Source organism: Chelmon rostratus, chromosome 12, assembly GCF_017976325.1.
Source record: "Chelmon rostratus isolate fCheRos1 chromosome 12, fCheRos1.pri, whole genome shotgun sequence".
Taxonomy (NCBI): domain Eukaryota; kingdom Metazoa; phylum Chordata; class Actinopteri; order Chaetodontiformes; family Chaetodontidae; genus Chelmon; species Chelmon rostratus.
In genome coordinates this window covers 6,607,298-6,631,252 of record NC_055669.1, presented here as the reverse complement: position 1 = coordinate 6,631,252, position 23,955 = coordinate 6,607,298, and the positions used below count along the sequence as shown (strand labels likewise).

At 44.1% G+C, this 23,955-nt stretch overlaps 3 protein-coding genes across 3 annotated transcripts; 2 read left to right on the top strand and 1 right to left on the bottom strand.

Annotated features, from left to right (window-relative positions):
• Window positions 1-1,822: 1,822 nt before the first annotated feature.
• trim110 (tripartite motif containing 110) lies at window positions 1,823-7,260 on the bottom strand. Its single transcript, XM_041948916.1, has 7 exons — window positions 6,772-7,260; window positions 6,605-6,694; window positions 6,132-6,374; window positions 4,832-4,854; window positions 4,418-4,563; window positions 2,906-3,177; window positions 1,823-2,092 (listed from the first exon to the last, which is right to left on the bottom strand). The coding sequence occupies exons 1-7, from the start codon at window positions 7,258-7,260 to the stop codon at window positions 1,823-1,825; spliced, it is 1,533 nt and encodes a 510-aa protein (XP_041804850.1).
• A 3,941-nt stretch (window positions 7,261-11,201) lies between these two features.
• Window positions 11,202-12,131, top strand: LOC121614829 (C3a anaphylatoxin chemotactic receptor-like). The gene has a single exon (XM_041948915.1). It carries the CDS (start codon window positions 11,202-11,204, stop codon window positions 12,129-12,131), a length of 930 nt encoding a protein of 309 aa, XP_041804849.1.
• A 2,438-nt stretch (window positions 12,132-14,569) lies between these two features.
• Window positions 14,570-23,862, top strand: sall2 (spalt-like transcription factor 2). Its single transcript, XM_041949254.1, has 4 exons — window positions 14,570-14,581; window positions 16,255-16,401; window positions 18,259-22,127; window positions 22,469-23,862. Exons 2-4 carry the CDS (start codon window positions 16,326-16,328, stop codon window positions 22,778-22,780), a joined length of 4,257 nt encoding a protein of 1,418 aa, XP_041805188.1. The 5' UTR covers window positions 14,570-14,581; window positions 16,255-16,325; the 3' UTR covers window positions 22,781-23,862.
• The last annotated feature ends 93 nt before the right edge of the window (window positions 23,863-23,955 follow it).

The window sequence follows — 23,955 nt, the reverse complement described above, 5'->3', positions numbered from 1 at the left end:
AAGATCCGAGCTGAGACTCTTAACTGACGGGGAGAAGGACGGGACGATAAATGACGCCGAGGAGAGGTGAGGAAATAAAAACAGATGAGGTAAGATTCTGGAGAGGTGACAGGGAAAAGATGTAGGACCCAGAAGGGAGTGACAAAGAGAGAGGGAGTGGGGGAACAACTCCACTGAGTGACCATCTGTCTTTTACACATACCCCCTCCCTCCCAACGCTGCTCAACACGCATTCCCTCACACGACACGCACACGCACTCGCTCTCACTTGTGCTTTTGTTTCACACCTATGGACGCAGATAGAGTAGCTATAAATACGAAAAAATGCCACTTTTTGCATCCTGCTTTTATTTTCTCTCAAAGTTCAACAGCCATTCTGTTGTTTAACTCAGACACATGAAACATTAAATCAGAGTTGACCTCAGGTGATGCCATTAAGTTTCAAACAGTACATTTTTAAATGCCATTCTCTTGTGAAAACACCTTTTTCTTAGCACTGATTAAACTTACTTCCTTACACACAAAAACAGCTGCTTTTTGGTTGGAGAAGGAGCCACATTACTGCAAAATGATCTGTTATTCACCTCACAACAAGTGTTCTAAAATGACCCGGCTATTTATGCTGTGCAGCAACATACCAGTATTGGAAGTGGACAAATAAAAACAGATGATCACCTGTTTCCGTCTGAACAGTCTTGACTTCCATACCAGGTGAGCACAGTTGTTTCCTCGCAGCTGGAGCACCGTGAGACGATCAAAAATCCCCGTCCTCTTGCTCTCCTATCACATTATTTCCCAGCACGGCAGCCAGTGCGATCGTAACCAAGCCGGAGTATGCTCTGATCTCTCTTTCTCTCTCCCTCTCTCCCTCTCTCCCTCTCTCAGCCACCCCCTTTTCCGTCTGCTTCTTTCTCACCCTCTATGTTACATCCGCCCACTCACCTTTACAGAGAAATAAAGAAAATGGGAGGATAATTGGGCATCTGAGCTGCTTCAAAGAGCAAAGCTAGCGAGCGAGTGGCAGCTGTTTTCCTTATTTCTTTAATATCCAATCAAATCAGTGATTCCCTCTTGTGTGTCTTCAAGTTGAGTTAAAAAGGATCAAATGCTGGCGCACCTTCAATTTCCTCCTCCAGTGCTTGATGTAGTTAGGTAGCTTCTCCTATCAGACACTATAGCAGATATCAGACTGGATTAACAGGACATGTGCATCAATTTCAAAGGACCATGCTTAAGTGTTGTTTTTCTTTTTTGTTTTCTTCTTGTTTTTTGAGTACGCAAACACATGAACCAGGCTCAGGAAGACGCATTTAATGCCTACAGACATGGACATAATTTGGAATTCACAAAATTTAGCTTCCAGTCAAACTGAGGTAGACAGTCAGAGTTAGCGTCCTCTTTCTGATACACCTGACAAAATTATTTCTGGCATCCAGAGTTACCAAAATTTGAAGCTTTCTTTTACACAATTGTAACATATTTTAAATCACCAGTCATCTGCATATGTAATCAAAGAGGAATGAAAAGCAAGTAACAATTTAGCAGTTTTGTTAGGGAACCTATTTGTGGTATTTTTCAAAGGAGCGTCTTCATTTGCTAAGGATCCACTCACATTATCACAATATCACCTGATCAGAGTTTTTGCAGATGTGGTTTTGTCGCTATATTGAGTAGTAGAAGAGCTCAGCCTTCAGCCTGAGATCTGTCTTTCCAGAAGTGAGGAAATAAATCAACACCACTTTGTCTCAGCACGGCTTTGCCATAGTTAAACCAGCCGAGGGTCCGTCAGTGTTACTTTCTCCACCTTTCCCTTTTGTCCGCCTCAGACTTTGACCAGAGAGATGCGGCTGTTGAGCTCAGCTTTGTAGAGTCCAAAGCCCAAGCACACGGGCTGAGTGAACGTGGTCGAGAAAGTGTGGATGTGGGTCAGGCTGCTAGACGGTCCCACCTCGGAGAAGGTGATGGTGCCTGCGCCGTAGTCCACAGCGATGGCGACTCGGTCGCCAGTCATTTGGTACACGAGGCGGGTCTTCCTGCGGTTGTGCCAGGCAGCCAGCTTCCTGTCGTGCTGCTGTGTCAGGCTCCATGATACCTGGGAATTTAACAAACGCATTTTAATCAAGGACCGTGTTTTCTTTTTGGTTGCAACTAGAGTTGAAACAATTAACTGATTAGTCAACTGGAACTTGGCTGGAATAGTGCTGTGTGGCTCGGCCCAGGCCACTTTGTGTCCTATTCACAGAGCCAGGGCTATACACAAAGGCTGGATTTTTATTTCAGTGCACACGGAACAGAAATCCAGCAGACTGTGAGGAGATATTCACTGAAGTTGAAGTTCTCAGAATGACTCAATCCACCTTTAATACATGAAACAAACATAACATTTCACTGTTTGAGGTTTGACCGGCGCTCTCTTAATTGCATCATCTCATTGCATCTCTTCTTCTACAGTGGTAAAGAGAATTAGCACCACCAGCTGTTTATCTGAATGAACCAACTCCTAATATTTCCTCAAAACTTGGTTAAAATTTGTGCTACATTTGGATGGAAACCTTGATAGTGCTGTAAAAAGGTTGCATTGCTTTGGAGCACAGATTTTGTACAGCGTAACACAGGAAGAGGGTTCTGCTGTTGAGCACAAATGAATAGTTTCTTCTATGACAGATAACTGAATGGGTATGGGAATGGCTCTTTTCATTTTCTCTGAACACAAACACAGACAAAACAAACTCAGAGTATTGCCAGGGAAGGGTTTATGGGAAAGGTGCTCAGAAACAGCACAACAAATACCACTGGCATCAAGCAGAAGCTCCCACTCATTTTATTTGTCTACATGAACAACAAAATGTGACATAAATGGTTGAGTGCTACCAACTAAATCTACTACAGTAGGTGTCTTATATACCTTGTTGTTCCCGAAGGCATTGCCGTCTTTCCCCTTCCGTCCAATACTTCTATAGCAGACGCCGATATCCCAGAATCCCTCAGCCTCCAGCTCCCAGTAGTGAGTCCCAGAGGAGAGGGTCTGGACGGTGAGGACCTGCGGCCAGTGGTCAAAACGTTCGGGGTGAGCGGCGCAGGGAAGGCGGTTTTTAACCCGTGTCGCTGAGCGGAGGTCATCAGAGATGCTCAACAGAGGATGAGCCGTGTTCGTGTCCAGAGTTAAAGGGCTGGTTACTGTATTAGAGGGAAATAAAACAATAAAATCAATATAATATATATAAAACAGGATCTACAGTTTGTTGCTGCTCGTGGAAACAAAGTTTTTTTTCCTTTTTATGAACTGAGAAAAATTTCCAGTTCCAGACACCCACATATTATTGAACTGCAACCATCCGTGTACAGTCTTATTACCACACAAAGGAGACCACTTAAAGCCAACCTTTTCTGTACCATGGCCCAGTTTAATGTCTGACAATATTTTCACGGCCCAGTCTAAAGGTGTAGCAGATAAAAACAAAATAAAATGATAAGATCGGCATTAAAAACTGTGGTATTTTCTCTTTAATAATAATAATAACAATAATAATGAACGTAAATCCACTTTTTAATCATGTCAAGAGGACCTGGCTGCAGACTGGCACTGTCAGGCACCACCTGGTTTTCAAATTATGTGAAAAAACAAAATAATGGAAATTATTTTTTCTTTCTGTGCGGCCCAGTACCAAATGACCCACGGCCCACTAGGCCGCGGCCTACGGGTTGGGGATCAATGACTTAAAGGACCTCTATATCTGTTAAATTAATCTTAAATAATACATGAAATTCTAAATCAAAAATCAAAAGATGACTTCATCTTTGACATTTGACTTTTTCAGAAAAGGCTTTCTTGCCAAGAGGTTGATGAGCAGATCAATACCACTCTTATGTCAATAATATAAATATAAAGCTAAACGAGGAGGCTAAATTATGAATCCAACTATGGAATTCATAATTTAGCTACTAGTAGCTAATTTACCTACTCTGCCTCTGATTGGCTACTTGTTGCTTTGCCACGAGGAGTGATGATTGGTTAGGGTTAGGGTAAGAAAATCAGGATGAGGCAATCAGAGGCAGAGTATGGCAGATCATTCCTTTGCCATAATGAGATTTGAATATTCGTAGACAGTTAGCTTATCTTAGCATAAAGGCAACTATAAAGCTCACAATTTAAGACAATATATGTTGTTTTTATAGTTGATACAAAAACCAAAGTGTTAGGGTGACAAGTTGTGGTTTAATGGAGGATTATGTGTGACAGAGTCACGCTAGCAGTTCTCCCATTTCCTAAGCTAACCGGCTGCTGGCTGTAGCTTCATATGTAACAGACAAATATGAGATTGGCCAAGAAAGCGAATAAGAGCTTTTTCCAAAAAAGTGAAACCATTCCTTTAAGAAAGTTAAAGGGGCGAGCATGTGTCACCCATCTGCCACTCACAGAGCTCCCTCTTGAGTTCACTGAGGCAGCGAAGGGTGGCAGTGATGAACTCCCGATACTTGTTCTCAACGTCCTCCAGGATGTGTTTCCTGTCTAGACTGACGTTATCGGGGATGAAAATTGATCTGTTCAGGTCGGCTAGTAACCTACAATACAAGAGCACAACATATATTGTAGGAGGAATCTCATTTGAAGTCATGAACACATATCGATTAAAGGCTTCTGTAATGAAATAACTACATTTATCTGTTTATTATATCGTCTCCTCGTGTCTCATTGTCTTTGCTATCCCCTACGTTCATACAAAGACTGCCTTCCTACACACACACACAGACACACACACACACACACACACACCCCTAAGGACATAGCCTATAGTACTAAAAAAGTGACATTGACCTATTCTGGACTTACTTTGTGTCATCTGATTGAAATGCCTGAAGAAAGAAGAGTGAAGGACAGCTGAATAAAAACATGTAAAAGAAAGATTGATTTAAAGAAAGAGTTACAAATGTCCTTGTGAATCTGCCCAGCTGGATATGAATATAAAGAAACGCAAGGTTAAACCGCCATTCAGACATATGACTAACCATCTGTGGACCTGCACACTTAGGTAGATATTTACCATCAATAATAATACAAGTGCTGAACATAGGCTGCACCCTCTTCTGAAACTATCTGCCTCTTTTTGAGAAAATAAATTGATTTTTGTTATTACAATGTTTAACAGTTTAAAGACCCTTTTTCCTCTGTCGGTGTTTCACCACTCGCGATTTTGGTCATTTCTGTTGTTGTATGTTGTTTTGTCTGTTCTCACTGGTTTAGACTAAGAAACTGGTGACATCACATAGTGCACTAATCATGACTTATGTGAGGAATGAGGAAAAGTGAATAACTCTAGGTATTTAGACCTATATTACCTGATGTTTCAGTGCAGCAGTGCACTTCAGTAAGAACTTATCTGTCTTATTTAGCAGTGGTGTGGATCAGTTGTTGTTTTCATCTGAGAAAATATATTGCCAAAGGAAAAGGCTGTCTAACAGCAAGGTAAAGCACAGAAGATATATAACATATAGCAAACACTTAAACTAATATTGATTATTTTAGGTTGGTCTTGCAGAGTGCATTGCTTAGCTTCTATGCTGATACCACTGTCTGCTTCTCCTGAACTATCCCTTTAATAATCTCTGAACATGAAGTACAACCTGAGGCTGATGGGAATGCCACTTTTGCAGGTATTTGCTCATAAACCAAAGTTTTCTGACAATGGTGCTACAGAAAAAGTTGGCAAGTAACTATGATGCATGCTGAAGGAAACATGAATATCTGTACCAATTTTCATGGCAGTCCATTCAATTGTTGTTGACACATTTCACTCAAACCCAATCTCATGGTGACAGAAGGGGAAAAGTCAGGGAATCACCAAAGTTGGCAGAATTCATGCTCTGAAGACCATGAATGTCTGTATAAGATTTCATGGCAGTCCTTTGAATGGGTTTTGACATATTCAGGACCAAAGTTGCCATCCTTTGAGTCAGCAGAAAGAGGACTGATTCAACTGGATTGAGATATTCTGTTTAGCACTTCAGAAGCTAAATGGGACCAACAGCTCGTTCCACAACTGAGAGCACTGTATCATTATGTCTCAGTGGCAGTGGCTACCCCACTTATACAATAACACAATTGCAGTCACAATCAGAATTGTATGTCTCACCCAGATGAGCAGGAAGGGGTCCGTCTCTGCCAGCAGCGAGGCCAGATAGTGCTGGATGCTCAGTGTCTGGCTCATGTCCTCTCTCACCTTGGAGCAGTCTTCATGCACACGCTCTATGACCTGCTGTCTCTCCCTCTTGGTGATCTCCCTCAGAGCCACCACCAGGTTCTTCACCTGCACCTGCAGGTCTGAGCCCAGCCGCTCCACCTGGGTGTCATCCTGCTTCAGAGAGTCCTGCAACCGGTCATGAAAGTGGTGGTTGGTGCCAGACCAGTGATTGAGACAAACCATCTGGTCCATTTGAAATATAAGGAGAACAAGGCCAGTGTGAGGGTTATCATACATGGGAAGGATTTAAATTAGGGGTCCCTTTTGGGTTGTAAATTGAGCAGTACAGGGTGCACAGATCATCTACCCAGAGCTTCATTATGCAACATTTCCCCTGCAGTTCAAACAGTTTTACTCACAGCCATGGTGGCATCAATATTGCCGTGCTCTTTGAGGAGTCGCTCTCCATCTTTCAGCTTCTCCTCTGCTTTACTGAGCAGGGTCTGGAGAATGATCTGTGGAATCACACATATATGAGCGATGTACAAACAAACATAAAAACACACACATATTGTGTAGTCTTTCAGCTGACCTTCAGATCCTCCTCCACCTGCCTCAGTGCCTTCACTTTGTGCTGAACATGGCCTCCCTCCAGCAGACAGTCACCGCACACGTACACCCTCTCATCGGCACAGTAGTAGCGCAACATCTCTGTGTGTGTTGGGCACCTTCGCTGGGAGAGGTCCCCCAGAGGATCCACCAACAGGTGGGTGCTAAACGCCGGCCTCTCCAGGTGAGGCTGGAGGTGCTCAGCACACAGCGACACTTCGCACCTCAGGCAGGTCTTGACTGCCAGCGATGGCTGTTCATCCGCTGGCTGTGGAGGGCAGCTGTCACACAGCACTTCACCATGCTCCTCCTGACACTGGGTGCAGGTAAAGCGAGTTCTGCCGTCGCCCTGGTCCCTCCAGGCCTCGCGGATGCAGGCAGGGCAGAAGCTGTGACCACAGGGCAGGGGTTGGGCTTGGCTGAAGGTGTCTCGGCATATAGAGCAGGTTAGCTCTTCCTCCAGGGAGGCCATCGTGAGTGGACGATCCCTGATGTGTGTGTGCGTCACACAAGGCTACTAAGCAAACAGTGGACTCACACACTAAAGAGAAATTAAAAAAAACACTAAATTACTTACACATACAAAACCCTATAACAAAACCTACAGATTTCATGGAGAACGCATCCAGCGATTGTACATGCAGAGAAAATATGATCAGATATCATGTTGTGGGCCCATGTGCCACCAAATGAAAGACAATATTTGCACAACTTACACGCTGCTGTCAGGTGTAAGAAGTACTAACGCTGACGAGTATGTAGACACAGCTAGTATAGAGCTGATGGCAAGTGGGAAGTCCTTGTTTCACTCCAACTATGCACTCAGATCAGTAATCCTGTCTACTGGGCTTTTGCCTACTGTGCCCTATGAATAGAATACTTAACCACTATTACTGGGAAAAAGTACACTGGGCTGACAAAAATAACAGAAGCACCTCACAAACCAGCGTAAAGTAATACACCATCACTAACAAAAATGGCCAAAACAGTTACCATAAAGCTGAATGAAGGCCTCTTTAACACATAAACTGACCTTGACTTGTTTGGTGAGACAGCTTGATGGAATTTAAACATTTAATTTACTGAGTAAACATTGTTTACAGTAGATCAATTTATAGAGAAGAATGTGACTTGCTGGTTGTCACAGTAAGAATAAAGGGCTGTAACACTGACCCTATCTGAGCGCTAACTCGACTCAGACCCAAGCACAGGGGATCAGGAGATCATCCTTGACAGCTTGCTGGCCCGATTTACTCTTCATGTGCTCTGCTTTTCAATGTTGACCACCAGCTCGTGTATGTTAACCTCAACTGAAACTAATGAGAATTTCTAATGAATATCTTGAACAAAAGCTGGATTTCATACCTGTTTGTGTCCTGGCGTTTGCAGGCTCTGGCCATCGGTGAGCGTGAGTGCTGTCAGCTGAGTTGACTGTGGAGGCTAATCCCAACAGATTCACCGCCCCCCCACTGACAGCCTGCTTCAACCATGGCACTGCATTCAGAGAGGTCACATGACCCTGAGATGGGGGCGTGGGGAAAAGTATTAGGTAACTTTGAAGTAAACTGTTTTCCAGTAAGGTCACAGTGGAATATTTAGCCTTTGCTCTCAGAAGACTTGCCTGACTTATTTCTAGTGAATACTGTTTGTACGCCCTTTAAACCCTTTAAGCTCATTTGATTTGTTATTGTCATGTGTAACCTCCTCCTCTTTTAATTTCAACTTGTGGAACTGAATATCAGTGGTCCTACTTGACATGACATTGTGATATATGAACAAAAATGTTTTCCCTGTCTGTTCCACACATGATTTCCATGTGTGCAGATGCAGCTGGACATGCACATGTTTTTTGGCATTTCACTTGTTGGATGATTTAACTGATTGTACATTTTTAAGCCATTGAACTTCCAAGCTCAAAACAGGTGTCCTTCACATACCTGAGGGATCAATATTCTCTCAAAGCTGACCTCAGGATGATTCCAAATGCTGCAGGTGTAGAAAGCAACAAGGTACACAGTAAACAAGGATGCTCAGAATATGTGCATGTAGAGAGACTGAAAAGAAAACAGTTTGCACTTACACATAGGTGTACAGTTTCATAAGTGCCTATTTTAAAACTGCTTATTTCAATTTGCCATGTGCCGACCTGAGAGGGAGGAGCTTGTATTTTTCCTTTGACTCTTGTTCCTCACACTTTTTTTTTTCACAATTGAAAAACACAAGCTCAAGAATCTTCAGTGCTGAAGATCTTCAGTGCTGCATGAAGCAGCCACGTTAATCAGCCTCACAGTTATGCCAGAGCTGGCATTTCTCTTCTCCAAACAAGCAAGGTTGAATCACGTACTCTAAGTTTTGTCAAGGCAACATTTCTGCCGTTGTTTCTGGGCAACTCCCAACAGAAAAGTGAGAGCACCGAGGGAGAAAGTCGTGATTTATCTTAAATGCACAGCGTTTGATCATTTCAGGGATGTGATAAACTGCTTGTTTTTAGCTGTTGACGAACAGACAAACAGTCAGATCCCAGTTTTTATGTACACGCAGTGCAGTCTGCTACAACAGTCCTGCAATAAATCCTACCTTTATGAGGATTAAGATGTTGTGCTTTTGTTGAGGTGTTGATTCAACAGCATGATCTTTTTGTTGGCTGTAATTGGTGGTGCTGTTGTACTGTGTCATGCTGTGTGTTGTCCATTTATACCAGTGAGGATGGACCAAAATAGCTGTAAAATTGTATCAACACCTCTCTAAAAAAAATTAAAACACTGCACATTATAACCCTTGAAGGTAAGATTCATTATACCTCTATTAGGCTGCAATAGCTGTGGCAAGGTGTGTCTAATAAACTGGCAACTGGGTGTTTAAACTGTTTAACACGACAGTTTGGGACACATTTCAGCCTGTTCGATCCATGATTAATCATAGTTTGGCTAGGATTTTTTTAAAAATCAGTTGGAAAACTCACATTAATTCATTCATTCATTAATAATGTGGTTCTACAGCAACACTGTGTGAAATAAAGGACTTCTTGAATCCAGCTTAATCATATAACTTATACTGGTCACTTTTTATACATTTTCAATTTAAATAAGGGGCATAAGAGTTGTAAACAACACTAATTAAAAAAATTAAAGGCTCTTAGATTCAAAGACAAGATAGATCCTTCAGTACAAGTCTTAAACAAATTATGACCTGAAAGTGATCAACGGTTGTAGACAGCAGAGTGAGCTGTTGACAGGAAAACACTTTGTCTGGTGTTACGAAAAAGACACTCCCCTCATTCATTTCAATGAGGCCATCCGGCCGACGCAGCTGTGTGCTTGTTTTAGCCTCTGATAAGCCGTCAGTCACAGGTATGTCCGGCTGGTAGACGCTCCCACTCCAGAGATGGTGAAGCGGTAGATGACAAGTGGAGTTTCACACATAAGGTCAAGTTGAATGTCATTATACTGCACAGTATTATAACAGTGCTCATCATTACAGTGTAATGATGTGCCACATCATACATTTACAAGCATGACGATGCAACTTTTGAAATAAGAACAGTATTCCTCTCCCAAATTAAAAGTTAAAGTATATATATATATATAAACCTTGTTTAATTCAGTGCTCTCAGGGGTTGTGTTGCTATAGCCTTACTGGGTCTGACATGACCCGTAGTGTGTGTGTGTGTATGTGTGTGTGTGTGTGGTTACATTAATGTTTGTGCTTCTACTATATATATCATATGTTTATATTCAAATGACTATTTAAGCAAAATGAAATTTAAAAAAGCATGTTTTCTTTTGTGTAACTGGCGAAACTGTGAATACATGTGCTTGCTACTCAAACTGCTGCTCTGTCTTCCTGCAGCACCTGCTCGCCTGTTTTGCCTTGTTTTGTATATCGTCAGAGTGTGATAGGTACCATATCTCCACTGCTTGTGTAACAACAAAATAGATTTGCCTTCCCAACTGTATTCATATTGTAAACCCAAGAGAGATACTCCTGGTTTGCATAATAAGTGTGCCATGAAATGGCTGCAACAGAGGTAACTAAGAACCTCTGGCTACTCGACGGACAGCGAGTAGCTTCACTGCTTTAAGAGGAAACACAGGTGGGAATAATGCAATAAAACACTGATGCAAAGGTAAGGAATTCAATTTATAATGACTCTAAATGTTTTCATTTAGCCCTTTTGTGTGCATGACGTGTGGATTTCGACTCTATGGGTCATTAGTTTATGTGTTTGTTTTTGTGCTGGGATGTTAGCAGGAAGTGACACGCAGTATAATATCTGATGAGCTCAACTTCAACAGGCTCTCTGCTGACGCCGGTCGAGCTCTTCCACTGCGAGTGGACGCCGATAAATGGGAAACAGCAAAAATACAGCTTCACTGTGGAAAAAACGCAGAGCTGAAAGCAAGGTCACTGCAGATGGCGAACAACAGCTCGGTGGCAGGGATCCGTGACAATACTTCACTTCTCTGCGGGAAAGACCCAGCCTATTACACAAACACCATCGGTATTGTGGTGGACTGGGTGATATTCCTTGTAGGACTACCTGAAGTCAGCCTGGCCTGCTACGCTCTCCTGTGTCTCCTCAAGAAGGACAGAGTAGCTCCGATCTTCACCATAAACCTGCTCTTGTCAGACCTCATTCAAATCCTGATCACGGTTGTCTTTATCGTGAGCAGGTTTTTTGACGCCACCTTCTACCCCTTCGTCAGGGCCCGCTGCGTCGCACGACTGTTTGTCCACTTGGGTATGATCTCCAGTTTGGGCTTCATGCTGCTGATTTCTGCCGAGAGGTATGTAATGGTGGGCCGTCCAGTGTGGTACCACACAAAGAACAGGACAAAATTAGCCATCCTGATTTCAATTTGCATGTGGATCCTTTCAGTGGTCTACTCCACTTTGGATTATGTCTTCATGATCCACACCAGATTCTCCTCGTTGATGTTCTCCATCATCTGCCTCCTCCCTGGCCCATTTCTCCTGGGTCTCCTCATAGCCACGTGGAGAGCCATCAGCAAGAGCATGGCCATGAGACATGAAATAAGGAACAGGAGGAGAGTTTTGGGGGTTCTGAGTCTGGTGTTTGGGACATACACAGTTTTGTTTTTGCCCTTCAGTTTCAGGACCCTCTACTATTCTATCAAAGGCGACAACGCATCAGAAGCAGAAACCTCAGTCAGGGATTTATGCAATGTTTTGACCACTGCCCTGGTCTATCTTAGCCCTTTGATTGACTCCTTAATCTACATTTTCATTAGAAGGGACACAGGGGAAGCATTTACCTGCTGCAAAATGCGTCTGACGAAGCTGAAAGTGTTTCAAGAGAGGCTAACAGACACTTCCAGGTAGAGGTTATAATTCATTAGATAAGTGGTTTAAAAGGGGAACTGTATCCATGAAGGAGTTTTTCATCACACCCCTTGTAGTATTGTGGTTTAGACTGGATCATTTGTTTCTTGCATGTTATGCTGAACTGCTTTGAATGATTTCAATGCTCTGAATAACCTCAAAAATCAGATTCAGAGATCTTAATGTTTTTTTTTTTGTTCTTTTTCTATGTCTCCTTTTTATTCTTGCTGTCTGTAACAACTTTATTTCCCTGGCCTGGGATCAGTATAGTTTTTTCTTATCTTATATTATCTTACCCATCTCATAAAGTAGGGCAAATGACGTCAGCTGGAAAATGTCTTTTGGAGGGTGGCTTTATTTCTAAATCACAATAACTTTGTTTCTAACCTGTTTTTACTGTATTTTTTCTGAAGTACATTGATTATTTTAAAAAAAAACATGTGCTTTATTGTGATCGCTGTTATTAAAATAGCCAGGTGGAGCTTGTTGCTTCATGTCTCTAATGTTTGTCTTTGAGAGACACCTAGTGGCTTTACTGATGTAAGACCTGAACCACGACATCTGCCAGCCACAGTGTGCCAGGAGACATAACTGTGAGCCGGTAAGATGACACATCCAGTCAAATAGTGGTAATAAAAAACACTGTCAGGTTGGAAAATGGCCTAAGCAACCATATGTTCCACAACTAGACTGCCTGTCCTGCCACAGCACCATCATTAGCTGACAAATTCAATGTGCTGCTCCTGCTATGCTGCAAGCTACTGACTCCTGCCCTGCACAGGATACTGTGATGCCTGAACACAGCATATGCATATGGTGTGTACACAGTATACACATGTACAGCAGAGTGGAGGGTAGGTGAGTTATCATGGTTAAATAGTCATCAGCAGTGTCCTTCCAGCAACAGATACAGTACATCAAGTGAATGAGTGAATGAAAAAAAAAAAGACGCCCTGTCAAATTTAAGAGAAAGTGATCTTGATATGAGTTTTATTTTACTTGAAAGAAGCGATTTTGCACAGTGCAGTGAGTGATTTTCATACGTCTTACAGAAAGACTTACTTTTTATTTAAAGCCATCATTGTGTCAAAAATAGTTTGTCCAATACTTTGGTTTATGACCTTGATTTATACCTGCAAAAATATTTTATTAATTAACATAAACCATGCCAAATCATCTGAAGCACGATTGTTATCAACGCAATCCAACAAATGAACTCATGTGAACAAAAGGCTAAACTTTAAAATATACAATCAGCAAGCCATAAAACTGACATTTGAAATGAAATGTTGCTTGAAACTTCAGAGCTTAAACTAAGTGTCAGAGCACCCTGCAGATCTCATAACGGATATATCCCTTAGCTGGATACTAGTTGAACATAAGATAAAACTGCTATCTTGAGACAAGACAGGTGACATTTGAAGTAAATCAGACAGCTTGCAAAGTGGATAATCCAGTGCATACTCTCAAGTCTGAAAGAGTCAGACTTGATTTAATATCTATAAGCATTTAGATATTATGGAAGAATTTACTTATTTAGCATCACACCAAGCAGACAAATTAGATATTATGGGAATGGAAACACAATTATCATTAGCTGTAGTCATTTCTATGTATTTTCGGTATATTGTCACCCAAAACCCAAAATAGCCCATTAAAGACTACAATGAGGACACTTTGTATGTGTAAGGTTAGAAAGATCAGTGCTAATATCCAAAATTGAAAACAAACTGTTATCACTGAGACTAAATATTCATTTTTAAACTGAAATATGAAACATATATGAATTATGATTTTGATGATGGGGGGCGGGGGGATTACACACCTGTGCAAAACTTAAATCACCGTCTGATTGATTCAGCCCTGCATCAGAGTTGTGTGTGTGTGTGTGCGCCCGGGCCTGCGCTCCTGTGCGAGATGCACACTGAGAGCCAATGTGGAGGTAACCGTGGTCACCGTTTCCCAGAGGACCGTCTGGCGGCGAGGGCCATTAATTATAAGAGACAGGGAGACAGACAGCTAGCCAGCTAAGCAGACAGACAGACAGACAGTACCGCAGAGAGCGCAGACAGGCCTGTCAGGGGCAGGCCCCGACAAATACAAAGAGAGGAGGAAGAGCAGCACGCACGGCCAAGAAAAATAATCCTCCCCCTGTGCCGAGCACAGCTATCTGCAGCGCCCCGCTTCTCCTCCTGCCGCCGGACTATGAGTAAATACATTCAGGCATAATAACCCTTTGTCATAAGGGAAAGAAACGCGATTTGCGACGGAGATAAATAATTGAAAAAAATGCGGCTGTCCGACTGCGCATCCCTGGGAGTGAATAGGGAAATGCTGCGCCAGTGTCCCGGCTGAGAGACGGAGCCGACCTTACACAACATAAGCTCCTGAGCCTTTTACCCCATTGTCATTACACAATATCGCTGCCAAAAATCATCGTTTCCAACATGGTAAGTTGTTTTTGTGTTATCTTTAAAGGGGGTGGGTTGGCGACGAGCGGCCTGTGGGGGAAATGCACATCCGGGACTGTATTTTTTTTTTTTTTGGTAGAAGTCATAATATATTATGAATCATAACTTGTTATGATGTGGGAGCGCGCGTGGCGTGCAACAGGTCGCCGTACAGTAGCGGGGACGCGCATCTCAGCGCCGGTTTTTGCGCTTGTTTCCAAACATCGGTGAGAAAACCGGCCGTCGGACACGCGAACATATTGGCAAGATGGCACGAAAAAATGCGAATGGATTGTCAACACAATGGAGTTCTGGGGAAACAAGCAATAATATTCGCTGTTTTGACTGTTTGATAACTGTTTTGTGATCACTTCTCTTTGACGAAATATGATCGATTGCGCAATGACGCGTACGTTCCGAACGGTTTTATTTTTAATCATTTTCTGTTGTTCGGAAATCACTGCTTGGTTTGCATAGAAAAGTGTCCGTTGGCACACTTCAGAAATTACATAAGCCGGATGTTAAACTGTCTATCATAGTGAAAGAATCGGACTTTCACTGTCCAGCAAAGGAAAGCCTATTCTGAATAATTCAGACACAAATCATCACCTGATTTCCAACCACCTTGAGACGACCTATAACATTCAGACTTTCTATCAAACCTCGGATGCGTTTTATTATTCCATTCAAGCCTCGGAGAGACAGAGGAGGGGCGGGTGTGGTGTGGGGTGGGGTGGAGGGTGCTGGGGTGTCACAGGGCCCGGGTGAAAAATGATTTTCCTCCTCGCTCTGGCTGTGTCTTTCTTTCATTACCTCTTTCCACGTGGTAAGCAGTCGGGATGAGGGTGAAAAGGGAGCATTGTGCCTCCAGTCAGTGGCCTTATGTGCTGGAGAGGCTCTGAGAGGGTGATGTTCACTCAGCTGTGCTCCCTCAACGCCATTGTTGCAAATTCCACCTCATTTCAGCCACTCTGTTGACTGAGCTCACACAGGAGCCTGTTTCAGGGGCAGCGGGGAGCGTCGTGAAATCTCTCCCACACACACTCCGAATAGACTTGAATAGGCGTGAGCGCGTGTGCAACGAGGTGGCCTGTGACACTGTACCTCTTGTTTAATTTTAATAACAATAATAATAATAATAATAATTTGAACCGAGCTGGCGTAGACGTTTGCGCCCACCTGTGCGCACAGTTTCCTTCTGTTACGCACAGAGACGCACATGGTGAGCTTCAGACTTTGCAGGCTCATATCAGTCATCGGAAGCCCAGGCAAGGGTTATTATGTGATGAACTTGAGCGTCGATGTATGAGGGTTTACTAAAGAGAGGCAGTGGACTCTTGGCTCAAAAGAAGGGGTGTTCACTCGCCATTTGAATGCAAAGTAGTGGATGAACAAGTGAGCTGTGTGTGTGTGTGTGTGTGTGTGTGGAGTGAAAGAGAGAGAGAGAAGGAGGGCCAACGGTGAGTTTTGAGAAAAGGAAGACTTGTGGAGAGAAACTGTCACATGGCACTTTAGTCCTGTTTTTCTGTCTCTGCACCACAATGCCACCAACGTGGACAAGCTTTGTAGAGACTAATTAACCCGGAGCATCCACTGTCACATTTTTGGAGATGATTTTAGTTTTCCTTCATTTTTTTTTTTGTTTGAGTAATTTAGACACCTACCTTTTTCAGTGCGCAGGGAGACAGAATAAAAGTTGTGTGTTGGCCAATGCGCCCCTGCGTCGGTCCCATCCTGCAGAAGCATGTCCCGTCGGAAACAGAAACGACCCCAGCAGCTTATGAGCCTGACCCTCGGTGCCTGTCGGATACTTGAGCATGGTGAGAAATAGAGTGTATATGTCAAAAGAATACTGCTTGTTCAGTAGGATTGGAGTCACACTGAATGGGAAGGTTAGACCTCAAAGAAGCCACTTTTCCTCACTATGCAGAGATTGGGCCAGTTAATGGTTCATAGTGTTTTCTGGTATATTTATTGTATCATTCTAGCAAGACTTAAGTTAATGCTTAAACCTTTCACACTGTATTGTAACTTTTGACATAAGATGACTCTGAGTTTTTAAATTTGAGCAGAAATGTTATTATATACGTCAGGGGCTGTTAAGACTTAATATTTTGTTGATTAAGAGGTAATCATTTAATGTCAACCATCATTTCTAAATGCTTTCCTACCAGAACTGTTCAATCTGGCTAATTTACAATGAAAAATCGGCTATATTTAGGTGCATGTTATACTTGCTCACTGAGAAAAAGAAGGCTTGTTGGAATTATTGGCCTGCAGAGTCTTTAATCCATTCTCTGTGGTTGCAGCCATTAACTGCTTTCTTTGCCTTGTTAAACCCAAATGTCTTCACTCCTCATCACTGCCAGGTTCAAAGACAGAGACCACCCAGAATAGGGGGATATAGAGTAAATCCCCAGATAAATATTGGCGAAAAAGAAGGTATAGTGAATTAGAAAATGTGAATGAAAAGCAAGAAACAGGTTTGGTAGACGTAAAGAGATGAGCATGAGAAGGTCAAGCAAAAGGAAACTTTGTGAGGCACTGTATAAGGTGTTCTAACTGAAATAGCATTAGACCCCATTGTCCCCTTTCAGCTTTGTTGCTGGGCACTGAAGCATGAACATACCCATGAAGAAGTGTGTATGTGTGTGTGCTTGTGCATGCAAGTGTGTGTATTTGTCTGTCTGTCCACTCCAGTTACAGGAATAGGGCCCACATTGTGTCATAAAACTGTAGCTTTTGAGCAAACAGCAGTAAGTTCTGTATGTGTTTGCAAGTGCATGAGCAACCCTGCGCATGCAAAGTGTTCACTCTTTTGTGTCTTTGTGTTGTGCGTTGACAGGTATGCTGTGTCTTTGTGCTTTCACCTCTGTCCCTCCATGCTTTTCGGGGGTTAAGTTAGCTTGTTGATGGTCTGTGAGTCATCCTGTCTGTCTGCAGGGCTGTTTGTTTTCTTTACACGCCACCTCTCTTCTTCTGCCTGGTCCAAAATCGTATCAGAAATTCGACCTCAGAGTGTTTAAGGTCAAGCCTACCAGCCAATCAGACACCTTTTACAGTGTCCAGTACCCAACCAGGACCTAACCCTCAGCACCCCATTGGGCTACTGGGGGAAGGGCTCTCAAGGAGATGAAAGAAAGACAGATTGAATGGAGGAAGAAAGAAAGAGAAAGGGGCAGGGATGGAAGAGTGTCTTAGTGTGTGGATGTGGCTTCTTTTTATGGGGGGTGGCGGGTAGGGGGGTGTTAAAGTCCATTGTCTTGTGCGTGTTGCCCTGGAAACAAGGTAGGCTCCTCTACGGGTGAGCAGTGTATTCTTGCAGATCAGTGGAATCTGTGTTCGTGTGTGTGTACGTGTGTGTGTTAGCATGCATGGGGTGTGTGTGTGTGTGGTGACAGTGGTAGGGAGGCTGCAGTTGATGAGGATAGACAGGACAAAGAGGAAACGAATGTCGTGGATAATAAGGTGGTGGAAGTTGAAGCCAGAGGTTAAAAGTCACCTCTTAGTCACCTGCCTTTTGTAAGTTGTTTCAAAGTGCTCTGAGATATGGAATTCTTACATTTTTATTTTGTTTTTTAAAGGACTACCTTATAAAAGATTGTAGACCAACATGTAAACTGTGATTACTTTAACGATGAAAAATTTACATTTTGATTTTCTTTCAATTTCCCTAGATGACAACTCGGCAGTGAAGTCACAATCCTTTCCATCTATCCTGGATTCTCCCTTGTACTCTCCATCCTCCTCTCGTCAAAGCTTCCAGCTGCCCCTCGCACTCCGTTCATCTCCCAAGGGCTCTCAGACCACCTTGCTGCCCACTGAGAGTCCACAGCTATCCTCACCGAGCCAGCCCTCCCACCAGCCCCTCAAAGACCCACAGCCCTCTCCCTGTCCTGACTCTCCTTACTCTTCTCTCTCCTCCCAAACTCAAAATCCACCTGCCCGCCAACTGTCGGGTTGCAATCCTACATCTTCTACAACCCACCCTTCCCGAAGCGCACACATGGCCTCTCCCAAGTTGGGGCTGTCAGCCACAACCACCACCTCTTCTTCCTCCTCCTCATCTTCTGCCTCACTATGTCCTCCACCACACCCTGGAAGCCCCAGTCGTGTGCCTGAGGGTCCCCCAAGTCCTGTTACTCCCACTCCTAGTCCAGGAGTGACATCTGCCTCAGCTGCGCCCTCTAGGGCCCAACTGAGTATTGCCCTGATCCTGGAGGAGCTCCGGGTGCTGCAGCAAAGGCAGATCCACCAGATGCAGATAACAGAAGAGATCTGTAGACAGGTGCTACGCCTCGGTGGAGCCTCCTATGCCATAGAGACACCTTCCCAGCATCTCCTCCCTCCTCTGCCTCAGCTCTGCCTGGAGGGCAGGAAAAGGGCAGCCAGCCCAACTACTAAGCCAACTGCACCTCAGCCTTCCACCTCTGTGGCTCCTCTCCTGGCATGTTTCTCCTCCCTGCTCCCTTCTCAGGCAGCCAACAAACCCACAAAGCCAAGTAGTTCCTTGTCTCAAATACTGCAGCCCCACAAGTCCCAGATTGAAGGAACAGGAGGAACTGCAGGGGCCCATGGTTATCTGAGAGTGAGTTCTAGATCCTCAGCTCCCTCCACCTCTTCCTCCACTGCCATCTCCATGGCTTCCTCCACCTATCCGCTTGCCCTGTCTTTAGCTTTGCCCAACCGCTATCTTCATGAGAAATCTCCAAACACCACTTCAGTGAGTGGGCACAGTGGCCTGTCCTTCCTAAACTCATCCCTCTCCACACCAGTATCTATGGTCCCAAACTCCCAACATGCTTTGCAGTCTGTCTCTGGAGGAGCAGACTCTTCCTCTGCATCCAGTTCCACTACTACTGGCCGCCTCCAACATGCCTGTCGCTTTTGTGGAAAAATGTTCAGTAGTGACTCTTCCCTACAGATACATCTACGCTCACACACAGGGGAACGGCCCTACCAGTGTCCAGTGTGCCTCAGCCGCTTCACCACACGGGGCAACCTCAAGGTGCACTTCCTACGCCACCGTGAGCAAAACCCAGAGCTCTCACTTTCACTTCTGCCACCTTCTTTGTTTGGGGTAGCATTAGGGTCCACAGCGGGGTCAGATATGGGACAGACCATGACCAGTGGTAGCAGTACTAGTGGCATGAATATGATACAGAAGAAGCCAAAAAGCAGGTCTGAGGATGAAACATGTGGAGATCATCTGGATGTTAGTGGTACAAGTGCAGGCTTTTCTTTGGGGGGCTCTGGAGGATCTACACCTTCTACCCTACCCCTGGCCCCTAGTGTGGATCTGGCTTTGATTTCCCACTCTCTCCTGCAGCTCAATAGGGCTGCAGCTGTTGCCGCTGCGGCCTCTATCACCTCCGGCTCGTCCCACTCATCCGCCTCTTCAGCCTCCACCTCTTCTCTGGCTACCTCCTTCCTCTCCAACCCATCCTTGTCTTCGTCTTCCACCATCACAGAGTTATTCAAAGGTGCCAAGCAGCAGCACTTTGATGAGAACACACCACCTCATGCCCCAATGCTTTCTCCTGCAGCCTACTCCCAGCTAGCCCACCTGCCGAAGCTCCTTTTTCCATCTGTCTCCACTTCTTCCTCTACCACTGTTGCACACTCATCCATCTACAATCATCCAGCCTTGGGCTTGCTACATACCCCACTACTCTCTACTCCAGGCTCCCACCAACTTGCTTCTTCCAGCCATTCTCAGCTTTCTTTCCCTTTCTCTTCCTTTCCTAAAGGTCCACCCACCACCACTCCATCCTCCCTGCCTTCCTCAATTGCTACCTCCACTCCTACATCTGAAACCTCCAAGCTGCAGAGGCTGGTGGAGAAGCTAGAGAAAGCTCCTCCCCGCTCCTCTTCTCCCTGGACTTCTTCCTCTACTTCCTCCTCCATGCTGGAGATGTTATCTAGCAGGACCACTACCTCTTCAGCAAGTCCAGCCAACAGCCGTTTCACAAATGCCAGCACTTCTACCACCTATGTCATGGCGTCCCCACCATCTTCGACTCTTGTCTCCACTTCTGTTTCAAACTTCACCCATGACATGGTTGCTGCCCTAGGCATGAATGCCAATGGAGCAAGGGCCATGGCGGGGGGCTTGCTACCATCACTAAGCATCACAGGTCCAGCTGGCAACCTGACAAACAATCAGTGTGGTGTGTGTCTACGGGTGCTGAGTTGTCCCAGAGCACTGCGTCTACACCAGGCTACACATCTTGGAGAACGGCCTTTCCCGTGTAAGATATGTGGCAGATCCTTCTCTACCAAAGGCAGCCTGCGGTCACATCTGGCCACCCATCATGCCCGACCACCGAATGCACGTGTCCAGAACTCTTGCCCACTGTGCCAGCGTAAGTTCACTAATGCCCTTGTGCTCCAGCACCACATCCGTATGCACCTTGGTGGACAGTTGCCCACAGATGGCACAGAGGATTCTCCACAAGAGATGCCAGCAGAATCTAATGCCAAATCCTTGTCACAAACTCAATCCCAGTCCACTGAGCCAAACGCTGCCCCTAGTAAAACACCTCCTCTTGCAGGCCACTCTAAGAGCCCAGCACCAAGTTCAAAATTTCAAACTTCAGCAGTTGGCTCAGTCCCTGTTTCTGGCAGTATGAAATCAGTTGAGCTCGACAAAAATCCCAGCAAGTCTGGGTCCTCCAGCCCAGACCTCATCCCCCCCTCTGACCTTAGTCCTGACCCCTTCATGAATCCTACCACACAAACTCCACCACCAGGCAGTGTAGACCCCCCTGTCCTTTGTGTCAGTGCCCCCTTGACAGCTTCTCAGCAGACAGACCAAGCATCCCCAGTTGAAAAAAACAACCAAGTTGAACAGCAGGCCACTGTTGATGTTCCTGTTCCTAAAGCCACCCCCCCACCAATTTCCTCCACTGTTACCAAAACGACAGTGTCATCTAATGCTATGGCAGTGGACTGTGGAGAAGATGAAGCATCCACCTCCTCTGATGCCTTCCTTGGATCCAGATCAAACCTGGAGGACTTACAAAGCACACCTGCCCTAGGTACCCCCTTTGCTTTGACTGGTCCCAGTACCTCCTCTAACCCCATCCTGAGTCAAGATGTTCTGAATGTTAATGCAGTTGCAACCTTGGAATCAGATTCAGTCTCCCCAAGGCTCCCATCACCAGAACCCATGGAAGAAGACAAAGACCAGTCTCCTCCACCAGCAACACCAAAGCAAGACCAAGCAACTGTGCCTGATGAGGACCCCAAAATGACGTCTACTTTGGAGACTGTTGATACTACTGGTGCTGAAGTAAAGGGTGCATCCCAGAGAGCTGCCACTTTTGTAAGGGAGACGCGTCAGAGCTTTCATTTTGGTTCATATGGGAGGGAAGACCGGGTGGAAGGTGTTAAAATTAGTGGATTGGCTCCAAGTGAAGAACTGGATGCTTCTGTCCCCCTCAGCCTCGCCCCAACCCTCCCATCTCCAATGTCTCGTCCTGAGAAAAAGACTTATTGCTGTGCTGAGTGTGGAAAAGAGTATGCTAGTCGCAGTGGACTGAAGGTGAGGAAAAAAAATATTTGATATAAAAATAGCTTCTGTGTTGGATATGTTGGGAAAGTAATTGCTGCAGTACAAAGCTTTTAAACAATCTTTTATAGCTTTAGTGTAGAACTATATCCTGCAACAGACTAATATTTCCATATAATGAGCGCCTTCATCCTGGGATCTGAACAAGACCCACACTATGTTGAATTATTTGTCCACATGCATCATAAAATGAAAATCTGCATGCACCTGTCATAGATTGGACTAAATTACCCATAAATTTTAGTCTACACTGAATTATATTGAGTATGTTTGATAGTCAAACCTAGCCTAACCCTAAGCCTTTGTGTTCCCAGGGGCACATGAAGCACCATGGTGTGGTAACTAAAACAACACGTCCACCAGCCCGGAGTAGTCGTTCCTCCACTGACCAACTTTCCTCTTCTACATCTATGACTTCCTTGAACATTCCTGCCACCAGGAGCTCAGTAGGCTTCTGGAATCAGTACCAAGCCTTCCTCAGCACCAGTAACGAGCCAAATGATGATCCAACCGCTGGCAGCCCAGGAGAGAATGAGTCAGCACGGTCTGCAAAATCACCTGTTCGGTCTCAGATGGATCCAAGAGCCCCTGATGAAGCAGGGGAAGAGTCTAGTGAAGGTTCATAACTCGAGTGAACATGACTGGTTGGATAATGTTCTTGTGTTTTCAATCAATGTTTACCTTTTGGTGAAACTGTATGGGCATTTCCGTAGTTCTGCTTCCTTAACACATTTCAAGTCAGTTTGATAGTCAGAGTAATATGTTTGTATGTGAAAGTTGTGAGTCAACCAGCTTGGTCTTGTCTGAAAAAAAAGAAAGCTAATGTACAAATAAAGCTAAAAATAATCAAGAAGTAACAAATTGAGTCCAGTTTTTACTGGATTTGATAAAAAGTGACACTACCTTTGTCTGGCTGAAGTTGTTAATAGTTTGATGCACATTCTAATAAAAAAAAGAGTATCTCTGTTGTATCAATGTTTCGTATCAGACCTGGGTCAAATAGTTCTCACTTTTTTCCAGTATTTGCAGATTTTTTTGATATTACCAGATAATCAGACAAATTTGATATTAGATAATAAGTCACAGAGAATTACACCAAATTAATAGTTTCAAATAATTTTGTCAGTGTGTAAACATTTTGGGACTCATCGTGTTGTGCCATTTACCAAATCTGATCCAACTGGCACCAAAGGAGGACCATGCTAACCAAAATAAAATGGCTTTGCAAATGCTGCCTGACCTAGGTCTGTTTCATATGTAAAGATTCTTTCCTTCAGTTACAGAGGAAAATGACATAAACGAGAAAAATACTTGTTTTGCTTACCTAACTTACCTTACTTTGTTTTGCAAAGCAAAACTTTGTTTTGCAAGAGCAAACAAGGCCAAGCAACTGAATGTGTTTCTGTGGGGAATATTAAGTCTTTCGTCCCCTATCTTGTGGTTCAGATAAACTTCTCACTCATGTCATTGTGGTTTACTTTTCACTCTATTGTCCTGTCCAACCAGAAGCACAGCTGCAGTGTTTGTAAACCCAGTGAGGACGTTATCTTGTGTGTGACCTTTGAACTTCAGCTTTGTGATTATGATTGTTGTTTGGTCCAAAAGTAATATCTGTAAAACTTTTTCAGTTACTAAAACTCTACTATATATATATCAGAAGTCTATGTCTGTTTGTTGTAAGCTGTACTTTCAGTATCTCCATATTAAAAACTGCGTTTGGAAAAACAAAAAGCTGCCCAGATGGTCATGTTTAGGAGATTTATACAAAACAAAATATGTTGTAACTGCTATGCTGTTTTTA